The sequence below is a fragment of the Oncorhynchus kisutch genome, linkage group LG6 (genome assembly GCF_002021735.2).
Source record: "Oncorhynchus kisutch isolate 150728-3 linkage group LG6, Okis_V2, whole genome shotgun sequence".
Taxonomy (NCBI): domain Eukaryota; kingdom Metazoa; phylum Chordata; class Actinopteri; order Salmoniformes; family Salmonidae; genus Oncorhynchus; species Oncorhynchus kisutch.
Window position 1 is genome coordinate 37,001,643 of NC_034179.2, and position 23,323 is coordinate 37,024,965.

At 44.4% G+C, this 23,323-nt stretch overlaps 1 protein-coding gene across 1 annotated transcript; it reads left to right on the plus strand.

The window, feature by feature from the left end:
- The first annotated feature begins 4,411 nt into the window (after positions 1–4,411).
- Positions 4,412–21,334, plus strand: LOC109891814 (proline-rich protein 7). The gene is made up of 3 exons (XM_020484293.2): positions 4,412–4,824; positions 11,399–12,525; positions 20,397–21,334. The coding sequence occupies exons 2-3, from the start codon at positions 12,213–12,215 to the stop codon at positions 20,855–20,857; spliced, it is 774 nt and encodes a 257-aa protein (XP_020339882.1). The 5' UTR covers positions 4,412–4,824; positions 11,399–12,212; the 3' UTR covers positions 20,858–21,334.
- Positions 21,335–23,323: the final 1,989 nt, after the last annotated feature.

Here is a 23,323-nt window from a genome sequence, read left to right on the forward strand (position 1 = left end):
TCACTTGTGTGGGTTGTAGACTCCGTCTCATGCTACCACTAGAGTGAAAGCACCACCAGCATTCAAAAGTGACCTAAACATCAGCCAGGAAGTATAGGAACTGAGAAGTGGTCTGTGGTCACCACCTGCAGAACCACTCCCTTATTGTGGATGTCTTGCTAACTGCCTATAATTTCCACCTGTTGCCTATCCCATTTGCACAACAGCATGTGACATTTGTCAATCAGTGTTGCTTCCTAAGTGGACAGTTTGATTTCACAGAAGTGTGATTGATTTGGAGTTACATTGTGTTGTTTAAGTGTTCCCTTTATTTTTTTTAGCAGTGTATATATTGATAAAAGCTAGGTAAATGAGTAATCCATTTGGAGAAGGGGATTGTAAATCCACAGATATTTTTTTGATCATTTTTCATGAGGATCCCTGGAGACGAATGTGAAACCTGTCATATGGAGGCAAACAAAAAATCAACAAGACCTATTGCGGCCCCTTTTCCACAGTGAAGTAGGCTATAAATAGATGTGCCGTTATTCAACATTGGTATTGTGTTCCTTCTTAATTTGCGTGGATGAAATTTGGAGACCCAAGCTATCAGCTTCTGTAGGGCTGAACCTGCCAAGTTGATGAATGTGATTTAGAATGTTTTAATTATATGCCCAGACTTTTCTCCATTTTATTTGACAATTTGTACCATGTTATATATTAGCCACTATCATGAGCCACCGTCAGTAATACCCACATACATTCGGTCAATTTGTAGCTTACATTTTGCATCATTCCATTTAATTCTGTTTAGCTTTCTTTACTCTGTCACGTCCGTGTGTTTCCTGAGGGTCGCTAGCATTAGTGGGTCATATTAGGCTAACGTGGAATAATTTGGGGCATGTAGCCATTTGAATCCTTATGGAACTCAGACCACACGTAGCAGGTTAAACCTGGAGCCTGGCGCACAGTACACCATGACTGGACTGAGTGTTTTTAAATCTACCAGTTGGTGCTGAAAAGGGGACCAATATGCATGTATTTTTATGGCTTTCTTTAATTGATTCCTATATTCTGAACTTGTTCTCTCGATGTATTCTAGTGAGCCTGTTGCCAAAATTATAATAAAAAAAGGTACACCATATTTAAAGGGATGGCTTAAGAAAAATGTACTGAAAACCCTATTGAATGAAAACTCCAGGAGAAAATCTGTTGCCAGCAAGTGGGAGGGTTTTCAGCGGTTGAATTAAATGTTTTCAGCTCGCTCAATGGAACCACACCTGCAAAGCCCATTACACACCTGCATAAGGTGTCTGAATGCCAACTACTGAGAAGTGCGTAGGAAAAGCGTGGTTAGGAAAAGCGTAAATGACCTAAGTCGGAATCTGCCCCTATATGCCTTGTCAAAAGTATCTGCTTATAATGTGTTAGTATTCTCTTATAATGGGCCTCTATTAGAAAAAGTGTCAAGTCCCTCCTCTGAACTCTGGTTTCCCTCAGCAAAGCGAAGGTCAAAGCCGACAAGAAGAATGCATATTTTCAGCTCAGAACAAAGACACTATTTCAAGGAGCTTTTCGCCCAGGGTCCTAAAAACCAAGAGGGCACTGATGTACGCCAAGCACAGTGTGCCTCACAAGTGAACTACAGAGGAACTAAGTAAGAGCTGGTGTGTGTGTGTGTGTGTGTGTGTGCGTACACCACTGTGTGTGCACTATGCATGTGTGTGTTCAAACGACGCACAAGGCCGAGGTAAGCTAAGTTAGCTCTCAGGCATATGGAACAAATTGTCAGAAGAAACTGCTAGAAACGAGATGTTTCGAACGCTGTTATACTCTGTAACACAGTGTGCCAGGGTTTTTATTTTGCTACTCCTGTAGTGATGAGATGAATCAATCCGAATGCAGGACAAAACCTAGACAGAGAACTACATTACTGCTGCATACTGTTGCTATTATGTCGCTAAATCACCATGAGGCAACATACAGCATCTTTATGATGCCAATGCTCCAGTGCCCTTTCCTCTTGGCTCTGCATGCTCTCTGGTATGTTTGTTATCGCACAAAAAAAAAGGTGAAGTGAGAGAGATCATTCACAGCCTTTAGTACTGTAATATCCCTCAGCTGTGAGTGTTGTCATAGCAATGTGATACTCAGGTCTGTATTGTTTCATGGTGATGTTGTACAGATTCCAGATTGAATGATAGGTCACCCAACCACATATTGTTAGTTTAGAGCTAGAAAACTGTTTGACCATGTTTGGAACTTCTATAGTAGCCAGATTCCCCTACTTTGGAATAAAATGGTCTGGAATGGAATCTAGTGGTCTAGGTATATTTCAAACAACAACACACTTCTCTTTATTACCAGAATGATTTAGGCTGGGATTCAATCTGATCGTGTTTTGTTGACAATGTGCCATTTAAAGGTAATTTTCCAATTGAGCCGACATGTGCAGCGTTTACCGTGAATGCGGTCTCCGTGAACGCAGGAACATTGCCTTTAAAAGACTCATTGTTCAGAAAGCGCAATTGGATTTAATTCTGGCCTTAGTCATACCATTCAACAGTACATGTGGTAAAGGAGGACACTACGTCAATTAATATTTATAGAAATGTCGTACAAGTACTTTGGCAGATCCAGGCTGACATATAAGCCACTGAACACAAGCAGGGGAGAGAGCCTAGCCGTCCCTGTAAAAAAAATCCATAACTCCTGTACATGTTACAGCATTTTCTCAGTTACATTAAATATTGTCTATATGGTGTTCATATTGAGACTGAGGTTGTCCTAACATGGACACTTGATCTGCAAAATGAATAACAGTTGTGAATTTCACTGGAGAGTCACTCATCTGACAATGACCTGATAGATCATCTCTATGTACCACTCTAAAGCGGAGTTTGCACAGCAGATCTGACAAAATCCAGTTTTCAGTCAAGATTTACTCTGTTTTGAAGATTTGAAGTTGAACATTCAATGCTCAATCTTGATCCGCCTCAAAATCAATTTTTGGATGTATAAATGAATGATTATGTACCCATTGATACATACAGAATATAACTTATCAGCTTAGTTCAACTGTCGTACCCCCATCAGAACTCAAAATATAAGATTGTTTTACTCCAATGTTTGTAAACAAAGTAAATGTAAAAACACCATATAGCACCAAAACATGGTTAAGGGCTCTATTAAATCTATATCGCGGAAATTCAGCGTTACAGCATGATTGAAATTTAAAGTCCGTTTTTTACCGAACCAGGGGCGGGAGGATGCTTTCTTATTGTTTTAACTGCTGATTACCGCTTTAAGGAGGCTGTGGAGAATCTCTCCCTCATAACCTCATGTAGTGTTTGTCTAATTCATTACCCTGTGACACAGTCGTGGAGACTTCTGACATGGCCTTGGAGTTTTAGAGAGAGCTTTAAACGTCGTATTAAAATATGGGTGAGGTTTGCGCAAAGGAAAATAGCCAGAGGAAATGACTTTTGATTGAGCTAGGCCAAGAGTCCAATTCAAATCACTTTTTGGGAAACAAATGCATCTTTTATGATAGAGAAGCTGGATGAAGACAAGAGTTCTAGTGTATAGTATTGTTATGAACTGTAGAATGGCTGGAGACTATTAGGAGATCAAATGTTGCAGTGCCAAGAGTGGAGTCGGCTAAAGAAAGGAGGCCACAGAGGTTGGTTTCTGACAGGACCACAGAAAAAGACTGCTCTCTGAGAGAGAGCCATCTACAGAAAAATGTCAAACCACTATTGACAAAGAATTATAATTGAATGATAATTCATTGCATTGTTCTGGGGGTATTGAGGCTGTATTGTGTGGCGTACCTCTCAATTTAAATCGGCACGTGTCCCAAAAGACACCAAGTGTTAAGCAATGATCAATGAACACACAATGGCTGTATTGTTAGAGTGGAAATGGTGAGTAATGTAATGGGCTGGCTCTCTCAGTCATTGAAGAATAGTGGGATTCTCCAATGGCGTGTTACAATGCAATGTATTGCAGATGAGCAGAATCAAGTTTTATAATTGGGCTCACAACTTTGTCTTTAAACTCCCTAAAGTATGCAATCCTAAAACAAAGCCACAGACAAAACACATGGTCAAACGCACACAATGGTTATTCAACCAGTTTTTGGCCAGTGGGATGACTCATGTTATGTGAAATATGGATACAAAATGTGCCATTTGCAGGTCTGGATAATGGGGTAGCATATTTATACAATAACACGCCAAATATTATTCAAGAAAATGTGAGAAAGCAAAAAAAGTTAGATAATCATACCCTGCTATATCAAAGATGAAACCTTTCCAATGTAGCCTACTTGTGCGCTTTAGCCTCAGCCACAATGCAACAACAATTACGCACTTGTGTCCTGCGTCCTTGGAAAACCCCTATCCGCATTGATTGTGTGGGTCACGACGATTACGATGGAGGGAAATGAGAAGAGATTGACTGACTATACAACAAATAGATAGGAAGGGAGGAGCCAGGTTGCCAAGGTGAATGTAGACTACTGTCTACTCTACGGTATATTCCAGACCTCATTACTAAACACGACACCGCGCTCATGATTGCCGCACATCGTTCATTAAAGGCGATACCAAGAAACCAGAGGAAATTAGCGTGAAACGGACGAGTAGCATCACTCACTTAAATTGCGGTCAAGGCAACATAAAATACTTTATGAAATCTGTATTTACTTTATTGTTAAATAAATCCGAAACACCTTGGTTTACCTATTTCCTTGCTGTCATAAACTGTGCGCTCAGCTGACATTTCAATGGAACGGAGCGAGTCGTGTTTCTGATCCATCAGGAAGACGTCCTGGCAACAAAGGTAAACAACGAATTGTATTTGCATTTTTTATGGTCAGATTTTATGGAAATGGCGCGCTGTCTCCCTACCTGAAATGCATCAGGTGCGCATGCGAAAGAAGACAATTAGGTTTTTATATCACAAGTGTTGCATATCTGTTGCATCATTTTAATTGTCCATCTCGTATGCGTTTTGGTGAAGCCTGGCACTGGCATTATCATTCCAAGATAGATTATACAAAACATTTAAAGTGTGAGTGTACATTTTATTTGTTGATTCAGTTTACCCAAGTTTGTTATCAGGCTGCTCTAACATTTAATGTCAAATCCAATCCGGATTACTTGTGGAGTTATTTAATCAAATTAGACACATTTGGAATGAAAACTTGTTGAGTGAACAACAATGTGCTTCAACTGATATTTTTTATTAGTTGTGCTAATAAAGCTACACACGTGGTTTTGACAAATTCCTAAGAGAGGACAAGTATTTGCTAGTCAGAAAAACAAAACTGTTCATTTTTTCAAGTTACCAAAGTTTGTTACCAGGCTGCCTTAAAATTTTTAATTGTGTCAACTTCCTATACAGTAGAAACAACTGATTTGAAAATTATACATTTCAGAAATGACTAAGTCTTTGAAATTATATAATATATATTTCAGTAGGGAACATTATGCTTCAATCTGTCTCTTACACGTGTGAGCTTTTTTTGACAGTTTCAAAGCTGGCAGTGCACTCAGTAATGTTCAGTTCTGTGTTTCCCCAGATACAATGCTATACGCTAACGCTTATAGGGAAGGACATTCAACAAGCATGACACTTACACAAATAACTGATGATTGACTGAGAGAAATTGATTATAAAAAGATTGTGGGAGATGTTTTGTTAGACTTCAGCACGGCTTTTGACATTGTCATTCATAGTCTGCTGATGGAAAAACATATGTGGTATGGCTTTACACACCCTGCTATATTGTGGATAAAGAGTTACCTGTCTAACACAACACAGAGGTGTTTTTTAATGGGAGCCTCTCCAGCATAATCCCGGTAGAATCAGGAATTCCCAAGGGCAGCTGTCTAGGCCCCTTACTTTTTAAAATGTTTACCAATAACATGCCACTGGCCTTGAGTAAAGCCAGTGTGTCTATGTATATGGATGACTCAAATCATATCATATGTCTCACATGCGCCGAATTCAACCTTACAGTGAAATACTTACAAGCCCTAACCAACAATGTAGTTTAAGAAAAAAAATATATGAATAAGAAATAAAAGTAACAAATAAACAAAGAGCAGCAGTAAAATAACAAAAGTGAGGCTATATACAGTGGGTACTGTATGCAAGTCAATGTGCAGGGGCACCGGTTAGTCGAGGTAATATGTACATGTAGGTAGAGTTATTAAAGTGACTATCCATAGATAATAACAGAGAGTAGCAGTGTAAGAGGTGTGTGTGTGTGTGGGGGGGGGGGGGGGTTGATTAGATGTTTGATTAGATGCAAAGCGTCAATACAGGACTAAGATCGAATCATACTACACTGGCTCCGATGCTCATCGGATGTAGCAGGGCTTGCAAACTAAGGGAAGCACAGCCGAGAGCTGCCCAGTGACACAAGCCTACCAGATGAGCTAAATTACTTCTATGCTCGCTTTGAGGCAAGTAACATTGAAACCTGCATGAGTGCATCAGCTGTTCCAGAAGACTGTGTGATCACCCTTTCCGCTGCCAATGTGAGTAAGACCTTTAAACAGGTCAACATTAACAAGCCAGCAAGGCCAGACAGATTACCAGGACGTGTATTCCAAGCATGCGCTGACCAACTGGCAAGTGTCTTCACTGACATTTTCAACCTCTCCCTGTCGGAGTCTGTAATACCAACATGTTTCAAGCAGACCACCATAGTCCCTGTGCCCAAGAACAATAAGGTAACTTGCCTAAATGTCTACTGACCTGTAGCACTCACATCTGTAGCAATGAAGTGCTTTGAAAGGCTGGTCATGGCTCACATCAACACCATTATCCCAGAAACCCTAGATCCACTCCAATTTGCATACCGCCCCAACAGATCCACAGATGATGCTTTCTATTTTGCACTCCACACTGCCCTTTCCCACCTGGACAAAAAGAACACCTACGTGAGAATGCTATTCATTGACTACAGCTCAGCGTTCAACACCATAGTGCCCTCAAATCTCATCACTAAGCTAAGGACCCTGGGACTAAACACCTCCCTCTGCAACTGGATCCTGGACTTCCTGATGGGCTGCCCCCAGGTGATAAGGGTAGTTAACAACGCTGATCCTCAACACAAGGGCCCCTCAGGGGTGCGTGCTCAGTTCTCTCCTGTACTCCCTGTTCACTCATGACTGCACGGCCAGGCACGACTCCAACACCATCATTACATTTGCCAATGACACAACAGTGGTAGGCCTGATCACCAACAACGACGAGACAGCCTATAAGGAGGAGGTCAGAGACCTGACCGTGTGGTGCCACGACAACAATCTCTCCCTCAACGTTATCAAGACAAAAGGAGACGATTGTGGACTACAAGAAAAGGGGACTGAGCACCCCTCCATTCTCATCGTTGGGGCTGCAGTGGAGCAGGTTGAAAGCTTCAAGTTCCTTGGTGTCCACATCACCAACAAACTAACATGTTCCAAGCACACCGAGACAGTCGTGAAGACTGAAAACCTATTCAAAACCTATTCCCCCTCAGGAGACTGAAAACATTTGGCATGGGTCCTCAGATCCTCAAAAGGGTTCTACAGCTGCACCATCGAGAGCATCTGGTTCCATCACTGCCTGGAATGGCAACTGCTCGGCCTCCGACCGCAAGGCACTACAGAGGGCAGTGCATTCGGCCCAGTACATCACTGGGGCCAAGCTTCCTGCCATCCAGGACCTCTATACCAGGTGGTGTCAGAGGAAGGCCCTAAAAATTGTCAAAGACTCCAGCCACCCTAGTCATAGACCGTTCGCCCTGCTACCGCACGGCAAGTGGTACTGGAGCACCAAGTCTAGGTCCAAGCGGCTTCTAAACAGCTTCTACCCCCAAGCCATAAGACTCCTGAAAATCTGGTCAAATGGCTACCCAGACTATTTGCATTGTCGTCGTCCCCTCACCCCCTCTTTACACCACTGCTACTCTGTGTCATCTATGCATAGTCACTTTAATAACTCTACCTACATGTACATACAACCTCATTGTTGGTTATGGGCTCGTAAGTAAGCATTCCACTATAAGGTCTACACCTGTTCTATTCGGCACGTGACTAATAAAATTTGATACACATAAGACACGCACTCTACACACACGTACACATGGATTTTGTATTGTAGATATGTGATGGTAGAGTAGTGGTCTGAGGGAACACACTTAATGTATTGTGTAAAGTGTTAAGAAATGTAATGTCCTGTAATATTTTAAATTGTATTTAACTGCCTTAATGTTGCTGGACACCAGGAAGAGTAGCTGCTGCCTTGGCAGCTAATGGGGATCCTTAATAAATACAAATACTGTCCAGTTGTTTGGTCAGGAGCCACAAAGAGGGACTTAGGAAAATTACAATTGCCCCAGAACAGGGCAGCATGGCTGGCCAACAAATGTTCACGGAGAGCTTAACATGAATAATGTGCATGTCAATCTATCCTGGCAAAGTGGAGGAGAGATTGATTTCATCACTAATTGTATTTGTAAGAAGTATTTTCATGTTGAATGCACCGAACTGTCTGTTTAAACAAAAAAATACAAATTTTCAGTCAACACTACTGTTATGTAGCTTCAGTTGATTTGACTTCTTGGTTGAATTTTTAAGTAAGCACATAGTTAGCAGGTTCAAATTGATTTTTTGTATATATTTTTTTACATACAGTCTTGTCCCATCGCTGCAACTCCCGTACGGACTCGGGAGAGGTAAAGGTTGAGAGGCGTGCGTCCTCCAGGCGTGCATCCTCCGAAACACGACCCCACCAAGGCGCACTGTGTCTTGACACAATGCTCGCTTAACCCGGAAGCCAGTCGCACCAATGTGTCGGAGGAAACACTATACACCTGGCTACCGTGTCAAACCCTGCCCTAACCCGGACGACGCTGGGCTAATTGTGCGCCGCCTCATGGGTCTCCCGGTCAAGGGCCAGCTGTGACACAGCCTGGAATCGAACCAGGATCTGTAGTGACACAGATAGCACTGCGATGCAGTGCCTTAGATCGCTCCGCCACTCGGGAGGCCCTACGTTGTAGTTATCTTAACTTTACATTTTTAGTCAACACAACTGCAGGTAGCGTAGGGGTTAAGAGCGTTAGGTGTTGTGTAACTTTCCATTAAGGTATCTATACTTTTACTCAAGTATGACAGTTGGGTACTTTTTCTACCACTGGTTGAAAGCAAATCAACGTGACATTTTTTGTCAACTCAACAAATTATGGGTGCACCTGGCGAGACCCAGATGCAGATGGTTAGAGTCAAAGATCTTTATTAACAATCCAAAAGGGGTAGGCAAGAGAATAGTCATGGACAGGCAAAAGGTCAAAACCAGTTCAGAGGTACAGAATGGCAGGCAGGCTCGAGGTCAGGTCAGGCAGGCTCGAGGTCAGGGCAGGCAGAATGGCAGGCAGGCTCGAGGTCAGGGCAGGCAGAATGGCAGGCAGGCTCGAGGTCAGGGCAGGCAGAATGGTCAGGCAGGCTCGAGGTCAGGGCAGGCAGAATGGTCAGGCAGGCTCGAGGTCAGGGCAGGCAGAATGGTCAGGCAGGCTCGAGGTCAGGGCAGGCAGAATGGTCAGGCAGGCGGGAATGGAGTCCAGAAAACAGGCAAAGGTCAAAGCCAGGAGGACTAGTAGAAAAGAATAGAAAAGCAGGAGCACGGGAACAAAAACACACTGTTTGACTTGAACATACAAGATGAACTGGCACAGAGAGACAGGAAACACAGGGATAAATACACCAGGGAAAATAAGCGACACCTGCAGGGGGTGGAGACAATCACAAGGACAGGTGAAACAGATCAGGGTGTGACGCAATTTTACTTGACTTGGCTAATTAAACAAGTCATTTTGACAGAATTTCATTTTTTTTTTTACAGTGTACAGAGGAGAGCAAGGCGAGTATCAGTCAATAGGAAAGCTGTTTATGTTGGCATCAGGTGCATGCAGGGTGGTTTCTCCAAGCATGGACATCTGCATATTATTACCTCTCCAAATTAATTAACCTCTAAATATTTACCTTTTTTTGTGGGATGTTTGATATTGAATATAATGCTTTTGCATGAACTATCTTGTGTACTGTATATCAAGATGTAATAGGTATCAAGATATAACAGTATTAGGCTACTACAGTGTAATAATCAGAATAGTCTAACCAACAAATGGCAGAATCGTAATAGGGGTTTCAGTGAACAGCTGTGTTGGGTTATTACATGAGAATAGGTGTCGATGCTTTACAGTGCATGACTCAAATGGGTAATATAGGAGTCTATCAGCCATTAACGCTTGTGTAGATTGCACCGGGGCAGGGCACACACACTGAGATTGGACTAGTCATGCTGTATATTAAGTGAAATGTGATGACAGCTTGTGTCACAGTCACCCTCCAATAAACTACCTGAGGAGAAGGAGGTAAGAGGAGAGATTAAGGAGAGGAATCTAGGAAGCTTGGGGTAGAGTGGTGTAACCTTACCAAACCACAGCTTCCTACTCCAGCCCTATCCATGATCATGATGAGTCACAGTCAGGAGGTGTGCCAGGCAGTAACATCAGAGGAAGGGACAACAAGACACTTCCATTGGTTCCATAGGTTTGGAAATGTTATGAGGGAATCGGTCTTTCCTTTCTCCTTCCTAACCACCATCCTATAAGTCATCCATTATGCCACCTCTGGGTGTTAAAGTATGATAATCATCAGAGATATACAAGATAAAAGAGCCAGGCCAATGACCTGTAAAGGAAGGAAATTATCCACCTCTAAGAAAGTCACGACAATAAGAGTCTAGCGTTATTATTTTGTGGGTGTATGGAGGCCAAGGCCAGATTACAAATGCTCTAATGTGATGTGATAGTGAGGAGAGTGGCACAACTAGAACATTTACTAGAGGTATCAACAACTCGGTCTATAAGATTCAGTATATGTGGCCTGGAGTTTTTCCTGACCATGTAACCTGACCAGTTAGAACTCTGGGCCCTAGTTAGGAGCTACTAAGATCCAGAGTATTTCCATATTTTTTCCTGGTTGGGGAAAAACGTCATGGCCTAGTTATAACTATGATTTCTAGTCAGGTCCAGTGATTCCATTGAGTACTGTCCCAGCTAGTGCACCCTGAGTGTGGGTGTGGCATGTGGGGACAGAGAATGACCTGCTATGTTGAGGTCAGCATTATTGGGGCCCACACAAAGGGCCCTGTTTTCCCCATGAGATCCATGTAGGGTTCTGCTCCTTCCTCTCTGATGTGTGAAACTGATACTCACCCCCTGAGGTCACCATCATTATGATGCTTGAACATTTGAGATCACTTACCAGACAGGCCCATTTTTTGGGCGTATTTCATAATTGATAATGATTGTCCCCTCTGCCCTCTCTCCTCCCTCTCTCCCTTTGTTGAGCAGTGTGACGTTGAGAGTCCTCTGGAGTTCTGAGGTGCCAGAACCCATAGTCTGGGGATCAGGGTGCCAGAGGGGGGTCGCGCAACCAAGTGGAACCGCTCAGAACTCCGCAGGAGTGTACGGAAGCCCTGGGCCTGGCCCTGTGTCCTGGAGGAGGCAGCTGAGGGACGGACCGGGGGCGTCACGTGGCACTGCTCTGCCTGACTCCCACCAAGACCTCACCCCTCAGAGGGCCCTCTCAGTCTGCCTGCTGGGGAGAAGAGCAGGCCTTCAATCTCAGTGGGAAGGAGGAGCAGTGCTCTGTGTTTATTTGTGTTTTCATTAAGCTGTGCTTTTTCAGGATACCTGGACAGTGGATGTGATTTAGACAAGGAGTTTTGCAGTGAGACTGCAGGGAGAATGTAGATGACCTTGTTTTACCTGTAAAGAACCATAGGACATCTGATCTGCAGTGATCAGCAGGCTGGTAAACAACTGATCACACCTGGCCTTTGGACTACAGAAGCGCCTCTGAGACAGTACTGTTGGTGTGGGTGTTGTTGTGTGGGTATGAAGACACTGGACAGCCGGTCATTTTTACAGGGATCATGTACACTGTCATCAGGGCTGATCTGAGACATCAGCTGTCACACTGATATAAGATGACTAAAAATCAACAGAAGACTACACATTCAACCAAACTCCTCTGGAGACTGGAGCCCTGTTTTCCCGTCTCCTCAGTGACAGTCAGTGCTATTTGATTTAACGTATCTCCAGTCCAGTTGGCTCCTCATTTAACGCACCTCGGTAGTGCCAAGTCAACTAGTTTCTCATCACCATGGTGATGTCCCAGGGCACATACACCTTCCTGGCCTGCTTTGCTGGGTTCTGGCTGGTGTGGGCTCTCATCGTCATGCTGTGCTGCTTCTGCAGCTTCATCCAGCGCCGTCTGAAGAAGAGGAGGGAGGAGAGGCTGAGGGAGCAGTGTCTGAGGGCCTTGGAGATGGAGCCATTGGAGTGCCTGGGCCCAGAGGGGTTAGGAAGGGAACCCCCCACCAGAGAGCCCCTCCATTTCTGCCCCCCACTGACCCTCTCCCCTCCGCTGCACATTCTTCACTCCCTCCCACAGGGCAGCTGGGCCTCCCCTCAAGGTAATGTACTGATACAGTACTTTTCTTTACGGCTTTGAATATTCCACCACACAGATGCACGCACACACACACACAACGACTAATTAAGATTAGACTGCAGTACTTTGAATCATACACACTTCAACCAAGCTAAATTACTTTATGCTCGCTTCGAGGCAAGCAACACTGAAACATGCATGAGAGCATCAGCTGTTCCAGGCGACTGTTTGATCACACTCTCCGTAGCCGATGTGAGTAAGACCTTTAAGCAGGTCAGCATTCAAAAGGCCACGGGGTCAGACGGATTGCCAGGACTTGCACTCCGAACATGCGCTGACCAACTGGCAAGTGTCTTCACTGACATTTTCAACCTGTCCCAGACTGAGTCTGTAATACCAACATGTTTCAAGCAGACCACCATAGTCCCTGTGCCCAAGAACACTAAGGTAACTTGCCTAAATGACTACTGACCCGTGGCACTGACATCTGTAGCAATGAAGTGCTCTGAAAGGCTGATCATAGCTCACATCAACACCATTATCCCAGAAACCTAGACCCACTCCAATTTGCATACCACCCCAACAGATCCACAGATGATGCAATCTCTATTGCACTCCACACTGCCCTTTCCCACCTGGACAAAAAGAACACCTCCGTGAGAATGCTATTCATTGACTACAGCTCAGCGTTCAACACCATAGTGCCCTGAAAGCTCATCACTAAGCTAAGGACTCTGGGACTAAACACTTCCCTCTGCAACTGGATCCTGGACTTCCTGACGGGCCACGCCCGGGTGGTAAGGGTAGGTTACAACACATCTGCCACGCTGATCCTCAACATGGAGTCCCCTCATGGGTGCGTGCTCAGTCCCCTCCGTACTCCCTGTTCACCCATGACTGCATGGCCAGGCATGACTCCAACACCATCATTTAGTTTGCCGACTACACAACAACGGAAGGCCTGATCACCGACAATGACAAGACAGCCTCTAGGGAGGAGGTCAGAGACCTGGCCATGTGGTGCCAGGATAACAACCTCTCCCTCAACGTGATCAAGACAAAGGAGATGATTGTGGACTACAGGAAAAGGAGGACCGAGCACACCCCCATTCTCATCGACAGGGCTGTAACGGAGCAGGTTGAGAGCTTTAAGTTCCTTGGTGTCCACATAACCAACAAACTATCATGGTAGAAACACACCAGGACAGTGGTGAAGAGGGCACAACAAAGCCTATTCCCCCTCAGAAGATTTGGCATGGGTCCTCAGATCCTCAAAGTTCTACAGCTGCACCATTGAGGGCATACTGGTTGTATCACTGCCTGGTATGGCAACTGCTCGGCCTCCGACCGCAACGCATATACTGAGGGTAGTGCGTCTGGCCCAGTACATCACTGGGGCCAAGCTTCCTGCCACCTAGGACATCTATACTAGGTAGTGTCAGAGGAAGGCCCTAAAAATGGTCTAGCCACCCTAGTCATAGACATATCTCTAATACCGCACGGCAAGCGGCACCAGAGTGCCAAGTCTAGGTCCAAGAGGCTTCTTAACAGCTTCTACCCTCAAGCCATAAGACTCCTGAACAGCTAATCAAATGGCTACCCAGACTATTTGCATTGTCCCCCTCCACGCCCTCTTTTACGCTGCTGCTACTACTCTCTGGTTATTATCTATGCATAGTCACTTTAACTCTACCTACATGTACATATTACCTCGATTACTTCGACTAACCTGTGCCCCCTCACATAGAGTCTGTTCCGGTACCCAGTGTATTTAGCCTCGCTACTCTTATTTAACTGCAACTCTAACAATTTTTTTTTATTTTTTTACCACACACTTATTTTTCTTAAAACTGCATTATTGGTTAGTAAGTAAGTAAGCATTTCACTATAAGGTCTACTACACCTGTTGTATTTGGCACATGTGACAAATACAACAAAAACAAGTTTGTTTTAGCTCTGATGTTTACCATGCAACCTCCTTTTCCAGTTCAATATGAGAGCAATATAAACACACAAAGAGCATAACCCAGGAGACACCTGCAGTTTTCTGTACATTACATGCTACAGGCATGACAGCAGTGACTATGAAGGTTTGCTGTAGGCTCTTGTTGTATCTGTAGCTGTGTTCCTTCATGGGTGACATGGTGACACTTAGCACTGTAGCGTAGGCGGTGTGTAGGCAGAGCAGTGGCAGAGTTGGCAGCACAGCAGCCAGCGCAATGACAGAGACTGCAAGCAGCTCCACACTTAGTAGGCGCTAACGGCGTGACAGTCAGTCAGTGGCGTGAAAGGTAGGCTAGCAGCAGCCATTGAAATAGACAGAGGGCTAGCAAGCACAACAGCGAGACAGAGGAACTCAGTACCAAGGCAGCTAGGACAGGCTGGTTAAGGGGTGCACCTCAGAGTGGTAGAAAAATGGGGATACCCTCCCCAAATGACATTCTGGTGTATGTGCAAATTAACATCAAACAAACTGAGGCAGCAGACTGAAAATTTATATTTGTGTCATTCTCAAAACTTTTGGCCACGACTGTACACTTAATTAGTATTTGGTAGCATTGCCTTTAAATTGTTTATCTTGGGACAAACGTTTCAGGTAGCCTTACAAAAGCTTCCCACAATAAGTTGGGTGAATTTTGGCCCATTCCTCCTGACAGAGCTGATGTAACAGAGTCAGGTTTGTAGGCCTCCTTGCTCGCACACGCTTTTTCTGTTCCGCCCACAAATGTTCTATTGGATTGAGGTCAGGGCTTTGTGATGGCCACTCCAATACCTACACTTTGTTGTCCTTAAGCCATTTTGCCACAACTTTGGAAGTATGCTTGGGGTCATTGTCCATTTGGAAGATGCATTTGCGACCAAGCTTTAACTGATGTCTTGAGATGTTGCTTCAATATATCCACATAATTTCCCTCCCTCATGATGCCATCCATTTTGTGAAGTGCACCAATCCCTCCTGCAGCGAACCACAACATGATGCTGCCACCCCCGTGCTTCACGGTTGGGATGGTATTTTTCAGCTTGCAAGCATCCCCCTTTTTCCTCCAAACCTAACGATGGTCATTATGGCCAAACAGTTCTATTTTTGTTTCATCAGACCAGAGAACATTTCTCCATAAAGTACAACCTTTTTCCCCATGTGCAGTTGCAAACCTTAGTCTGGATTTTTTAAGGCTGTTTTGGAGCAGTGGCTTCTTCCTTGCTGAGCGGCCTTTCAGGTTATGTCGATATAGAACTCGTTTTTACTGTGGATATAGATACTTTTGTACCTGTTTCCTCCAACATCTTCACAAGGTCCTTTGCTGTTTTTCTGGGATTGATTTGCACTTTTCGCACCAAAGTACGTTCATCTCTAGGAGACAGAATGCGTCTCCTTCCTGAGTGGTATGATGGCTGTGTGGTCCCATGGTGTTTATACTTTTGTTTGTACAAATGAACGTGGTACCTTCAGGCATTTGGAAATTGCTCCCAATGATGAACCAGACTTGTGTAGGTCCACAATTTTTTTTATGAGGTCTTGGCTGATTTATTTTGATTTTTCCCCTGATGTCAAGCAAAGAGGCACGGAGTTTGAAGGTAAGGCCTTGAAATACTTCCACAGCTACACCTCCAATTGACTCAAATGATGTCAATTAACCTATCAGAAGCATCTAAAAGCCATGACATCATTTTCTGGAATTTTCAAAGCTGTTTTAAGGCAACTGTAAATAGCAGATCAGTGCCACCACAACAACACTTCAAATAAACTGTATTTGTCACATGCGCCAAATACAAGAAGTTTAGACTTGACCTTGAAATGCTTACTTACAAGCCCTTAACCAACAGTGCAGGTCAAGAAGAAAATATTTACCAAGTAGACTCAAATAAAAAGTAACACAATAAGAATAACAACTGTCACGTCGGCATAAATGATTCGAGAGATAGGCGCAGGAATGAGTGATAGGGTTTTGTATTGTACCCAAATTACGGCAAGGCACGGGGACAAAGACCAAACAAACACTATACAAAAGGGTTGAAACCCAAATAAATAACACACGCGCACAATGATTAACACACGGGACCCATAATCATCTGCGAAATCCACAATGGCATAAAAGCCAAAACACACAGCACCGGTACTCACACGCACCAACGGATATTGTAACAATAATGGACAGCCCAATGGAAACCAAAGGACACACTTATATACGTACTAATCAGTGGGAATAGGGGACAGGTGTGTGTAATGAAAGTTCCAGAGGGATCCGTAACAATAATAAGGCTATATACAGGGGGCAACGGTACCGAGTCAGTGTGCGGGGGTACAGGCTAGTTGAGGTAATCTGTACATGTAGGTGGGGGCGAAGTGACTATCCATAGGTAACAAACAAACAGCGAGTAGCAGAAGTGTACAAGGGGGGGGGGGTCAATGTAAATTGTCTGTTGGCGATTTTATGAATTGTTCAGCAATCTTATGGCTTATGGCTTAGAGAAAACTAACAATTGTATGGGCTTTCCTCTGACACGGCCTATTATATAGGTCCTGGACGGGAGGAAGCTTGGCTCCAGTGATGTACTGGGCCGTACGCACTACCATCTGTAGCGCCTTAAGGTCAGATGCTGAGCAGTTGCCATACCAGACGGTGATGCAACCAGTCAGGATGCTCTCAAGGGTGCAGCTGTAGAACATTTTGAGGATCTGAGGACCCATGCCAAATCTTTTCAGTCTCCTGAGGGGGAAAAGGTTTTGAAGCTCTCGACCCGTTCCACTACAGCCCCATCGATGTTAATGGGCCTTTTCCTGTAGTCCACGATCAACTCCTTTGTCTTGATCACGTTGAGGGAGAGGTTGTTGTCCTGGCACCACACTGCCAGTTCTCTGACCTCCTCCCTATAGGCTGTTTCATCGTTGTCAGTGATCAGTCCTAGCACTGTTGTGTCATCTGCAAACTTAATGATGGTGTTGGAGTCGTGTTTGGCCACTCAGTCGTGGGTGAACAGGGAATACAGGAGGGGACTAAGTACACACCCCTGAGGGGCCCCAGTGTTAAGGATCAGTGTGGCAGATGTGCTGTTGCCTACTCTTACCACCTGGGGGCGGCCCATCAGGAAGTCCAGGATCCAGTTGCAGAGGGAGGTGATTAGTCCGAGAGTCCTTAGCTTAGTGATGAGCTTCGTGGGCACTATGGAGTTGAACGCTGAGCTGTAGTCAATGAACAGCATTCTCACATAGGTGTTCCTTTTGTCCAGGTGAGAAAGAGCAGTGTGGAGTGCGATTGAGATTGCGTCATCTGTGGATCTGTTGGGGTGGTATGAGAATTGGTTTGGGTCTAGGGTGTCCGGGAGGATGCTGTAGATGTGAGCCATAACCAGCCTTTCAAAGCACTTCATGGCTACCGACTTGAGTGCCACAGGGCGGTAATCATTTAGGCAGGTTATCTTCGCTTCCTTGGGCACAGGGACTATGGTGGTCTGCTTGAAACATGTAGGTATTACAGACTCGGTCAGGGAGAGGTTGAAAATGTCAGTGAAGACACTTGACAGTTGGTCCGCACTTGCTTTGAGTACACATCCTGGTAATCTGTCTGGGCCAGCGGCTTTGTGAATGTTGACCGGTTTAAAAGGTTTTGTTCATATCGGCTACCGAGAGAGTTATCACACAGTCATCCAGAACAGCTGGTGCTCTCGTGCATGCTTCAGCATTGCTTGCCTCAAAGCAGGCATAAAAAGCATTTATCTCGTCTGGTAGGCTTGCATCACTGGGCAGCTCGCGTCTGGGTTTCCCTTTGTAGTCTGTAATAGTTTTCAAGCCCTGCCACATCCGACGAGTGTCAGAGCCGGATTGTGTAGTAGGATTCAATCTTAATCCTATATTGTTGCTTTGCTTGTTTGATGGTTCATCTGAAGGCATAGCGGGATTTCTTTTAAGTGTCTGGGTTAGCCTCCCACCTCCGCAACATTTCTTCCATTGGAAAACATTCTGTGCAAAGTGGTATGGCTTCCTGGCATATGTAGGGAGAATCTCAACTGCATTCTCCTTGCATCTTCTCTCCTTGCCTCCTTAAACCCCATTGGATGAGAGAGCCAATGGTCCCTCCTCTCTGACCTTCTCCTCAAATCAAATCACATTTTAGTTGTCACATACACATTTTTAGCAGATGTTATTGCGGGTGTAGCGAATTGCTTCCTCCAATGAGTTTTGAGGAGGCGGCGAGGAGAGCGGATGAGTTGAGTAGGCAATTGAGGTTTTCCCATTATATAGTATAGAAAGGCTGTGGGTAGTCTTTGAAAGAGATGCGGGCTGTAAAATGGGAGTTTATGATTAGTAATACCTCTCCCTTTCTCAGCCTGGGTTTCCACACTGGAGGAAGTAGCACTGTCAAAGCACTGCAAATAAAGTACTCCAGAGGTGTGGTCAGAGGGTGTGTCATTGTTATTAGCCCAGCTAGCTACATTTTACAACCCTCCGGATTCATCACCGAGTAGTCAGAGTCCAAGGAGATATTACTTCACCAGTTTGCTCCACATCCTTATCTCTGACTTGTATTTTGTTGTTCAAACCACAAGTATATCAGAGTTTCCAGGCGTGAATGACCTATGACGTCTCAACTGTACTAACCTCACATGACATAATTCGAAAGGAAGTCGTCCCTATATGGTAAACCCTGGGGGCGTGAACACTTCTTACAGCTGAATGTGCTTTACCGCCCACTAATTACTTTACAGACTTCATGTTATTGCCTCGTGCTACCGGTTTGTCACATCAAAGCATGCTTACTATGTTTTATGTATCAATTGCAGTTATACCTGTTTTCAAAGACAGAAAAGGCAGAGTTAAAATAAATGTTCTACATTCTTTCATTACAATCAACATGACGAGCACAAGGCTCTATCTATAAACAATAAAGTTCTGAACCCTTATCGTTTGAATGGTGTCAGCAATTTTGATCTTGTATTCTTTTGAACGTAATTAAAAACATGAATTGGGGGTATTTAGAAAACTATATGGGTAGAGAACATTGAACAGAATAATAACTCCATTTGGACAAAGAAATTCAGATAGAACCTTAGTCCCAAGCTCTCAATGATTTGTTTCACCTGAAAAGAAATGAACAGTGCTTTCAGAATGAATTGTCTAATTCACACTGAACACTAGTACAGGCTTGCCTCGGTTCGGCCCTACAGTGTGAATCAGACACAAGTCTATTGACCCGCTCGCCTCTACTCTCATTCCATCTTTTACAGGTCCCTCTCTCTGTGTCACACCTGTCCTGTTCCTGTGGGTTTTCTCTTTGTGAGCTTTGAAGGGAGTGAATCCAGATGATTGTGCTGAAAACATCAGTAAATTAGCCTCCGACTTGTGGCTTGAATGTTTCTGTCAGAACAAATATCTCACTAAGCTCGCTTTACACTGTGTGTGTGTGTGTGAATGTGTGCACGTGTGTGAAACCATTCAGTATTTCAAAATGTCCGAATTGAGTCAAAGAAGCCTTTATTGTAGGCTACTGTACTCATCAATGGAATTCTCACCGCTCAACCTGTGTTCCACATGATTCACAGTTTAAAGGCAGAGCTGTCAGTGTAGGAGTTGGACTTGGCAGTGGTATCAGTTACTTCAGATGTATAGTCAGCCATCTGAGATGACTGAGGCGTCAGTGAAGCTCCATTAACATTATGTAATAGCCAGCAGGAGTCAGCTTAGCAATAATAATCACCCACACAACCCTTTCCACAGGATCCCTACCTTTAGACCTAAACTGGCAATCCAATGGCCTAATATGACTGTGTCCATGGTAAATTAGCATTTGATAATAATGATGGATTTGGTTTATATTAAGCTTTTCCAATGCTGACAGCACTTTACATTGTTAAGGGGAAACTAACATACTGTACGTTTGTCTGTTTCCTCCCCAGAGACGGACGTGTTTGGAAAGCCCCCCTGCTATGAGGAGGCTGTTCTGATGGAGGACCCCCCTCCTCCCTACTGTGAGGTGCTGGCTGACAGCCGGGGGGGCACCAACACCAAGCCCTCCTCCCGGACCTCCAGGCTGGAGCAGCAGGAGACTGAGACCTCCAAGACTCCTCCGGTCACAGTGTTCTCAGAGAGGGGATACTCCTCCCTGATCCGCCTGCCCACTGCCCGACGCTGGGACTCCCTGGGGCACCTGCTATCTACCATGGACCTCAACCACAACACCCTCCCCATGGAGCCCCTCTCCCTGCAGGCCCAGGCCACCACTACCATGCCCCGCGAGGGCCGGACGCACACACAGCCAGAGCTGGGGCTGAGAAGTATCCAGGGGCTCAGGCGGCTAGAGCAGAGCTGTGGCCTGCCCACGTCCTTCCCTCTGCTGGGTCGCAGCACGGCCGTGTAAGCCTGAATAATCCTCCTGGAGTTGGGGGTGAGGCTGAAGCTAAGGACGCTGGGTTGAGGTGGAGAGGCGTTGGGTTGGGTTTGAGGAGGGGCGTCTGGTTTGTAGAGTTGGACTGATGGAGGGTAGAGGAGGAAAAACACCTTTTAGACTCCCAGCAGCCAGAGGTGTTGTTCTCTGCTTTCTTCTGTGCAGTGAGATGAGGACAACTTTTCTAAAGATGACATATCTGCCTTCCTCTCATCATCCCTCTTTTATCTTGCTTTGTCTCCCTCCATATCTGTCTCGCTCTATTCTCTCTCTTTGGCTGTGTTGATCTCTCTATTCTCCATGGCGTCGCAGCCTGATGCAGAGCAGCTATTACACCGAGGGTACAAAACATTTGGAACATCTTCCTAATATTGAGTTGCAACCCTTTTTGCCCTCATAACATCCTCAATTCGTCGGGGCATTGACTCTACAAGGTATCGAAAGCATCCACAGGGATGCTGGCCCATGTTGACTCCAATGCTTCCCACCATTGTGTCAAGTTGTCTGGATGTCCTTTGGGTGGTGGACCATTCTTGATACACACGAGAAACTGTTGGGCGTAAAAAATCCAGCAGTGTTGCAGTTCTTGACATACTTAAACCCATGCGCCTGGTACTTACTGTACTACCATACCCCGTTCAAAGGCACTTAAAACTCTTGTCTTGCCCATTCACCCTCTGAATGGCACATACACAATCCATGTCTCAATGCATAAAAATCCCAGTGGTGGAAAAAGTACCCAAATGTTATACTTGAGTAAAGGTAAAGATACTTTAATAGAAAATGACTCAAGTAAAAGTGAAAGTCACCCAGTAAAATACTACTTGAGTAAAAGTCTAAAATTATTGTTACGGTTTTCTAAGTGTGGTGGCGGAGAGTCGGACCAAACTGCAGCGTGTCGATTGCGATCCATGTTTATTTAAACAAACGTAAACCCGACTAAACACGAACACTACCAAAACAATAAACGAAACGAAAACCGAAAACAGCCTATACTTGTGTCAACTAATGTCAACTAATATCAAACAAGGACATCAAGACAAATAGGACAATCACCCACGACAAACTCAAAGAATATGGCTGCCTAAATATGGTTCCCAATCAGAGACAACGATAAGCACCTGCCTCTAATTGAGAACCACTCCAGACAGCCATAGACCTTGCTAGATAACCCCACTAGCTACAATCCCAAAAACATACACACCAAAACCCCAAGACAAAACACACCACAATACAAAAAACTCCATGCCACAACCTGGCCTGACCCAATACATGAAGAAAAACACAAAATACTTAGACCAGGGCGTGACAAGTATTTGGTTTTAAATATACTTAAGTATCAAAAGTAAAAGTATAAATAGTTTCAAATGTCCAGACTGCATCATTTTCTGGTTTTTTAAATGTACAGATAGCTAGGGGCATGCTCCAAAACTCAGACATTATTTACAAACAAAGCATGTGTTTAGTGAGTCCGCAGTAGGGATGACCAGGGATGTTCTCTTGATAAGTGTGTGAATTGGACCATTTTCCTGTCCTTCTGAGCATTCAAAATGTAACTAGTACTTTTGGGTGTCAGGGAAAATGTATGGAGTAAAAAGTACATAATTTTCTTTAGTAAAAGAAGTCAAAAATATAAATAGTAAAGTACAGATACCCCAAAAAACTACTTAAGTAAAAATACTTGAAAGTACTACTCAAGTACTTTACACCACTGAAAAATCATTCCTCCCCTTTATCTACACAGATTGAAGTGGATTTAATAAGTGACATCAATAAGTGATCATAGCTTTCACCTAGATTAATCTGGTCAGTCTGTCATGGAAAGGTGTTCCTAATGTTTTGTGCACTCAGTATATGAGTCTGCTGTTGCCATGGCTCCCTGGAACTGTCTGTTGCCCATGATGCCTTGGCCCCCTAGCGACTCCAGGTAGAAAGACCTCTAGTAGCTCTGTGTTGCTCCTGTTGTATAACATTAACAGTGAAGGACCAAGAGATTTGCTGAATTCAGTAGCTATCGCCCTGCTCTGAGAATTGCGATGTGGAATGGAAACACTGTTTTGAATTGAAAAAGCTCTTCTCCATCATTACTGTCATATCTTCAAGATGTTCTGGGACTATGTGGACTATGAATATCAATTTAATAAACCACAGCTGGGGATTGTTGCTCCTCGGTGTACAGATGACTGTGTGTGTGTATGTATGTGTGCATGTGTGTGTGTGTGTGTATGTTTGTGTGCGTGTGTGCGTGTGCGTGCGTGTGCGTGCGTGTATGCGTGTGTGTGTGTGCGTGCGTGTATGCGTGTGTGTGTGTGTGTGTGGTCTAGCTCCTAAATCATTAGTCCAATCAAGTACAAAGGGAGACCGCAGCCTTTTTCCAGCAGGAATAAGTTCCCTCTATCCGAAGAATTGAAACCCTTGTATAAATAATTCATAACGCTA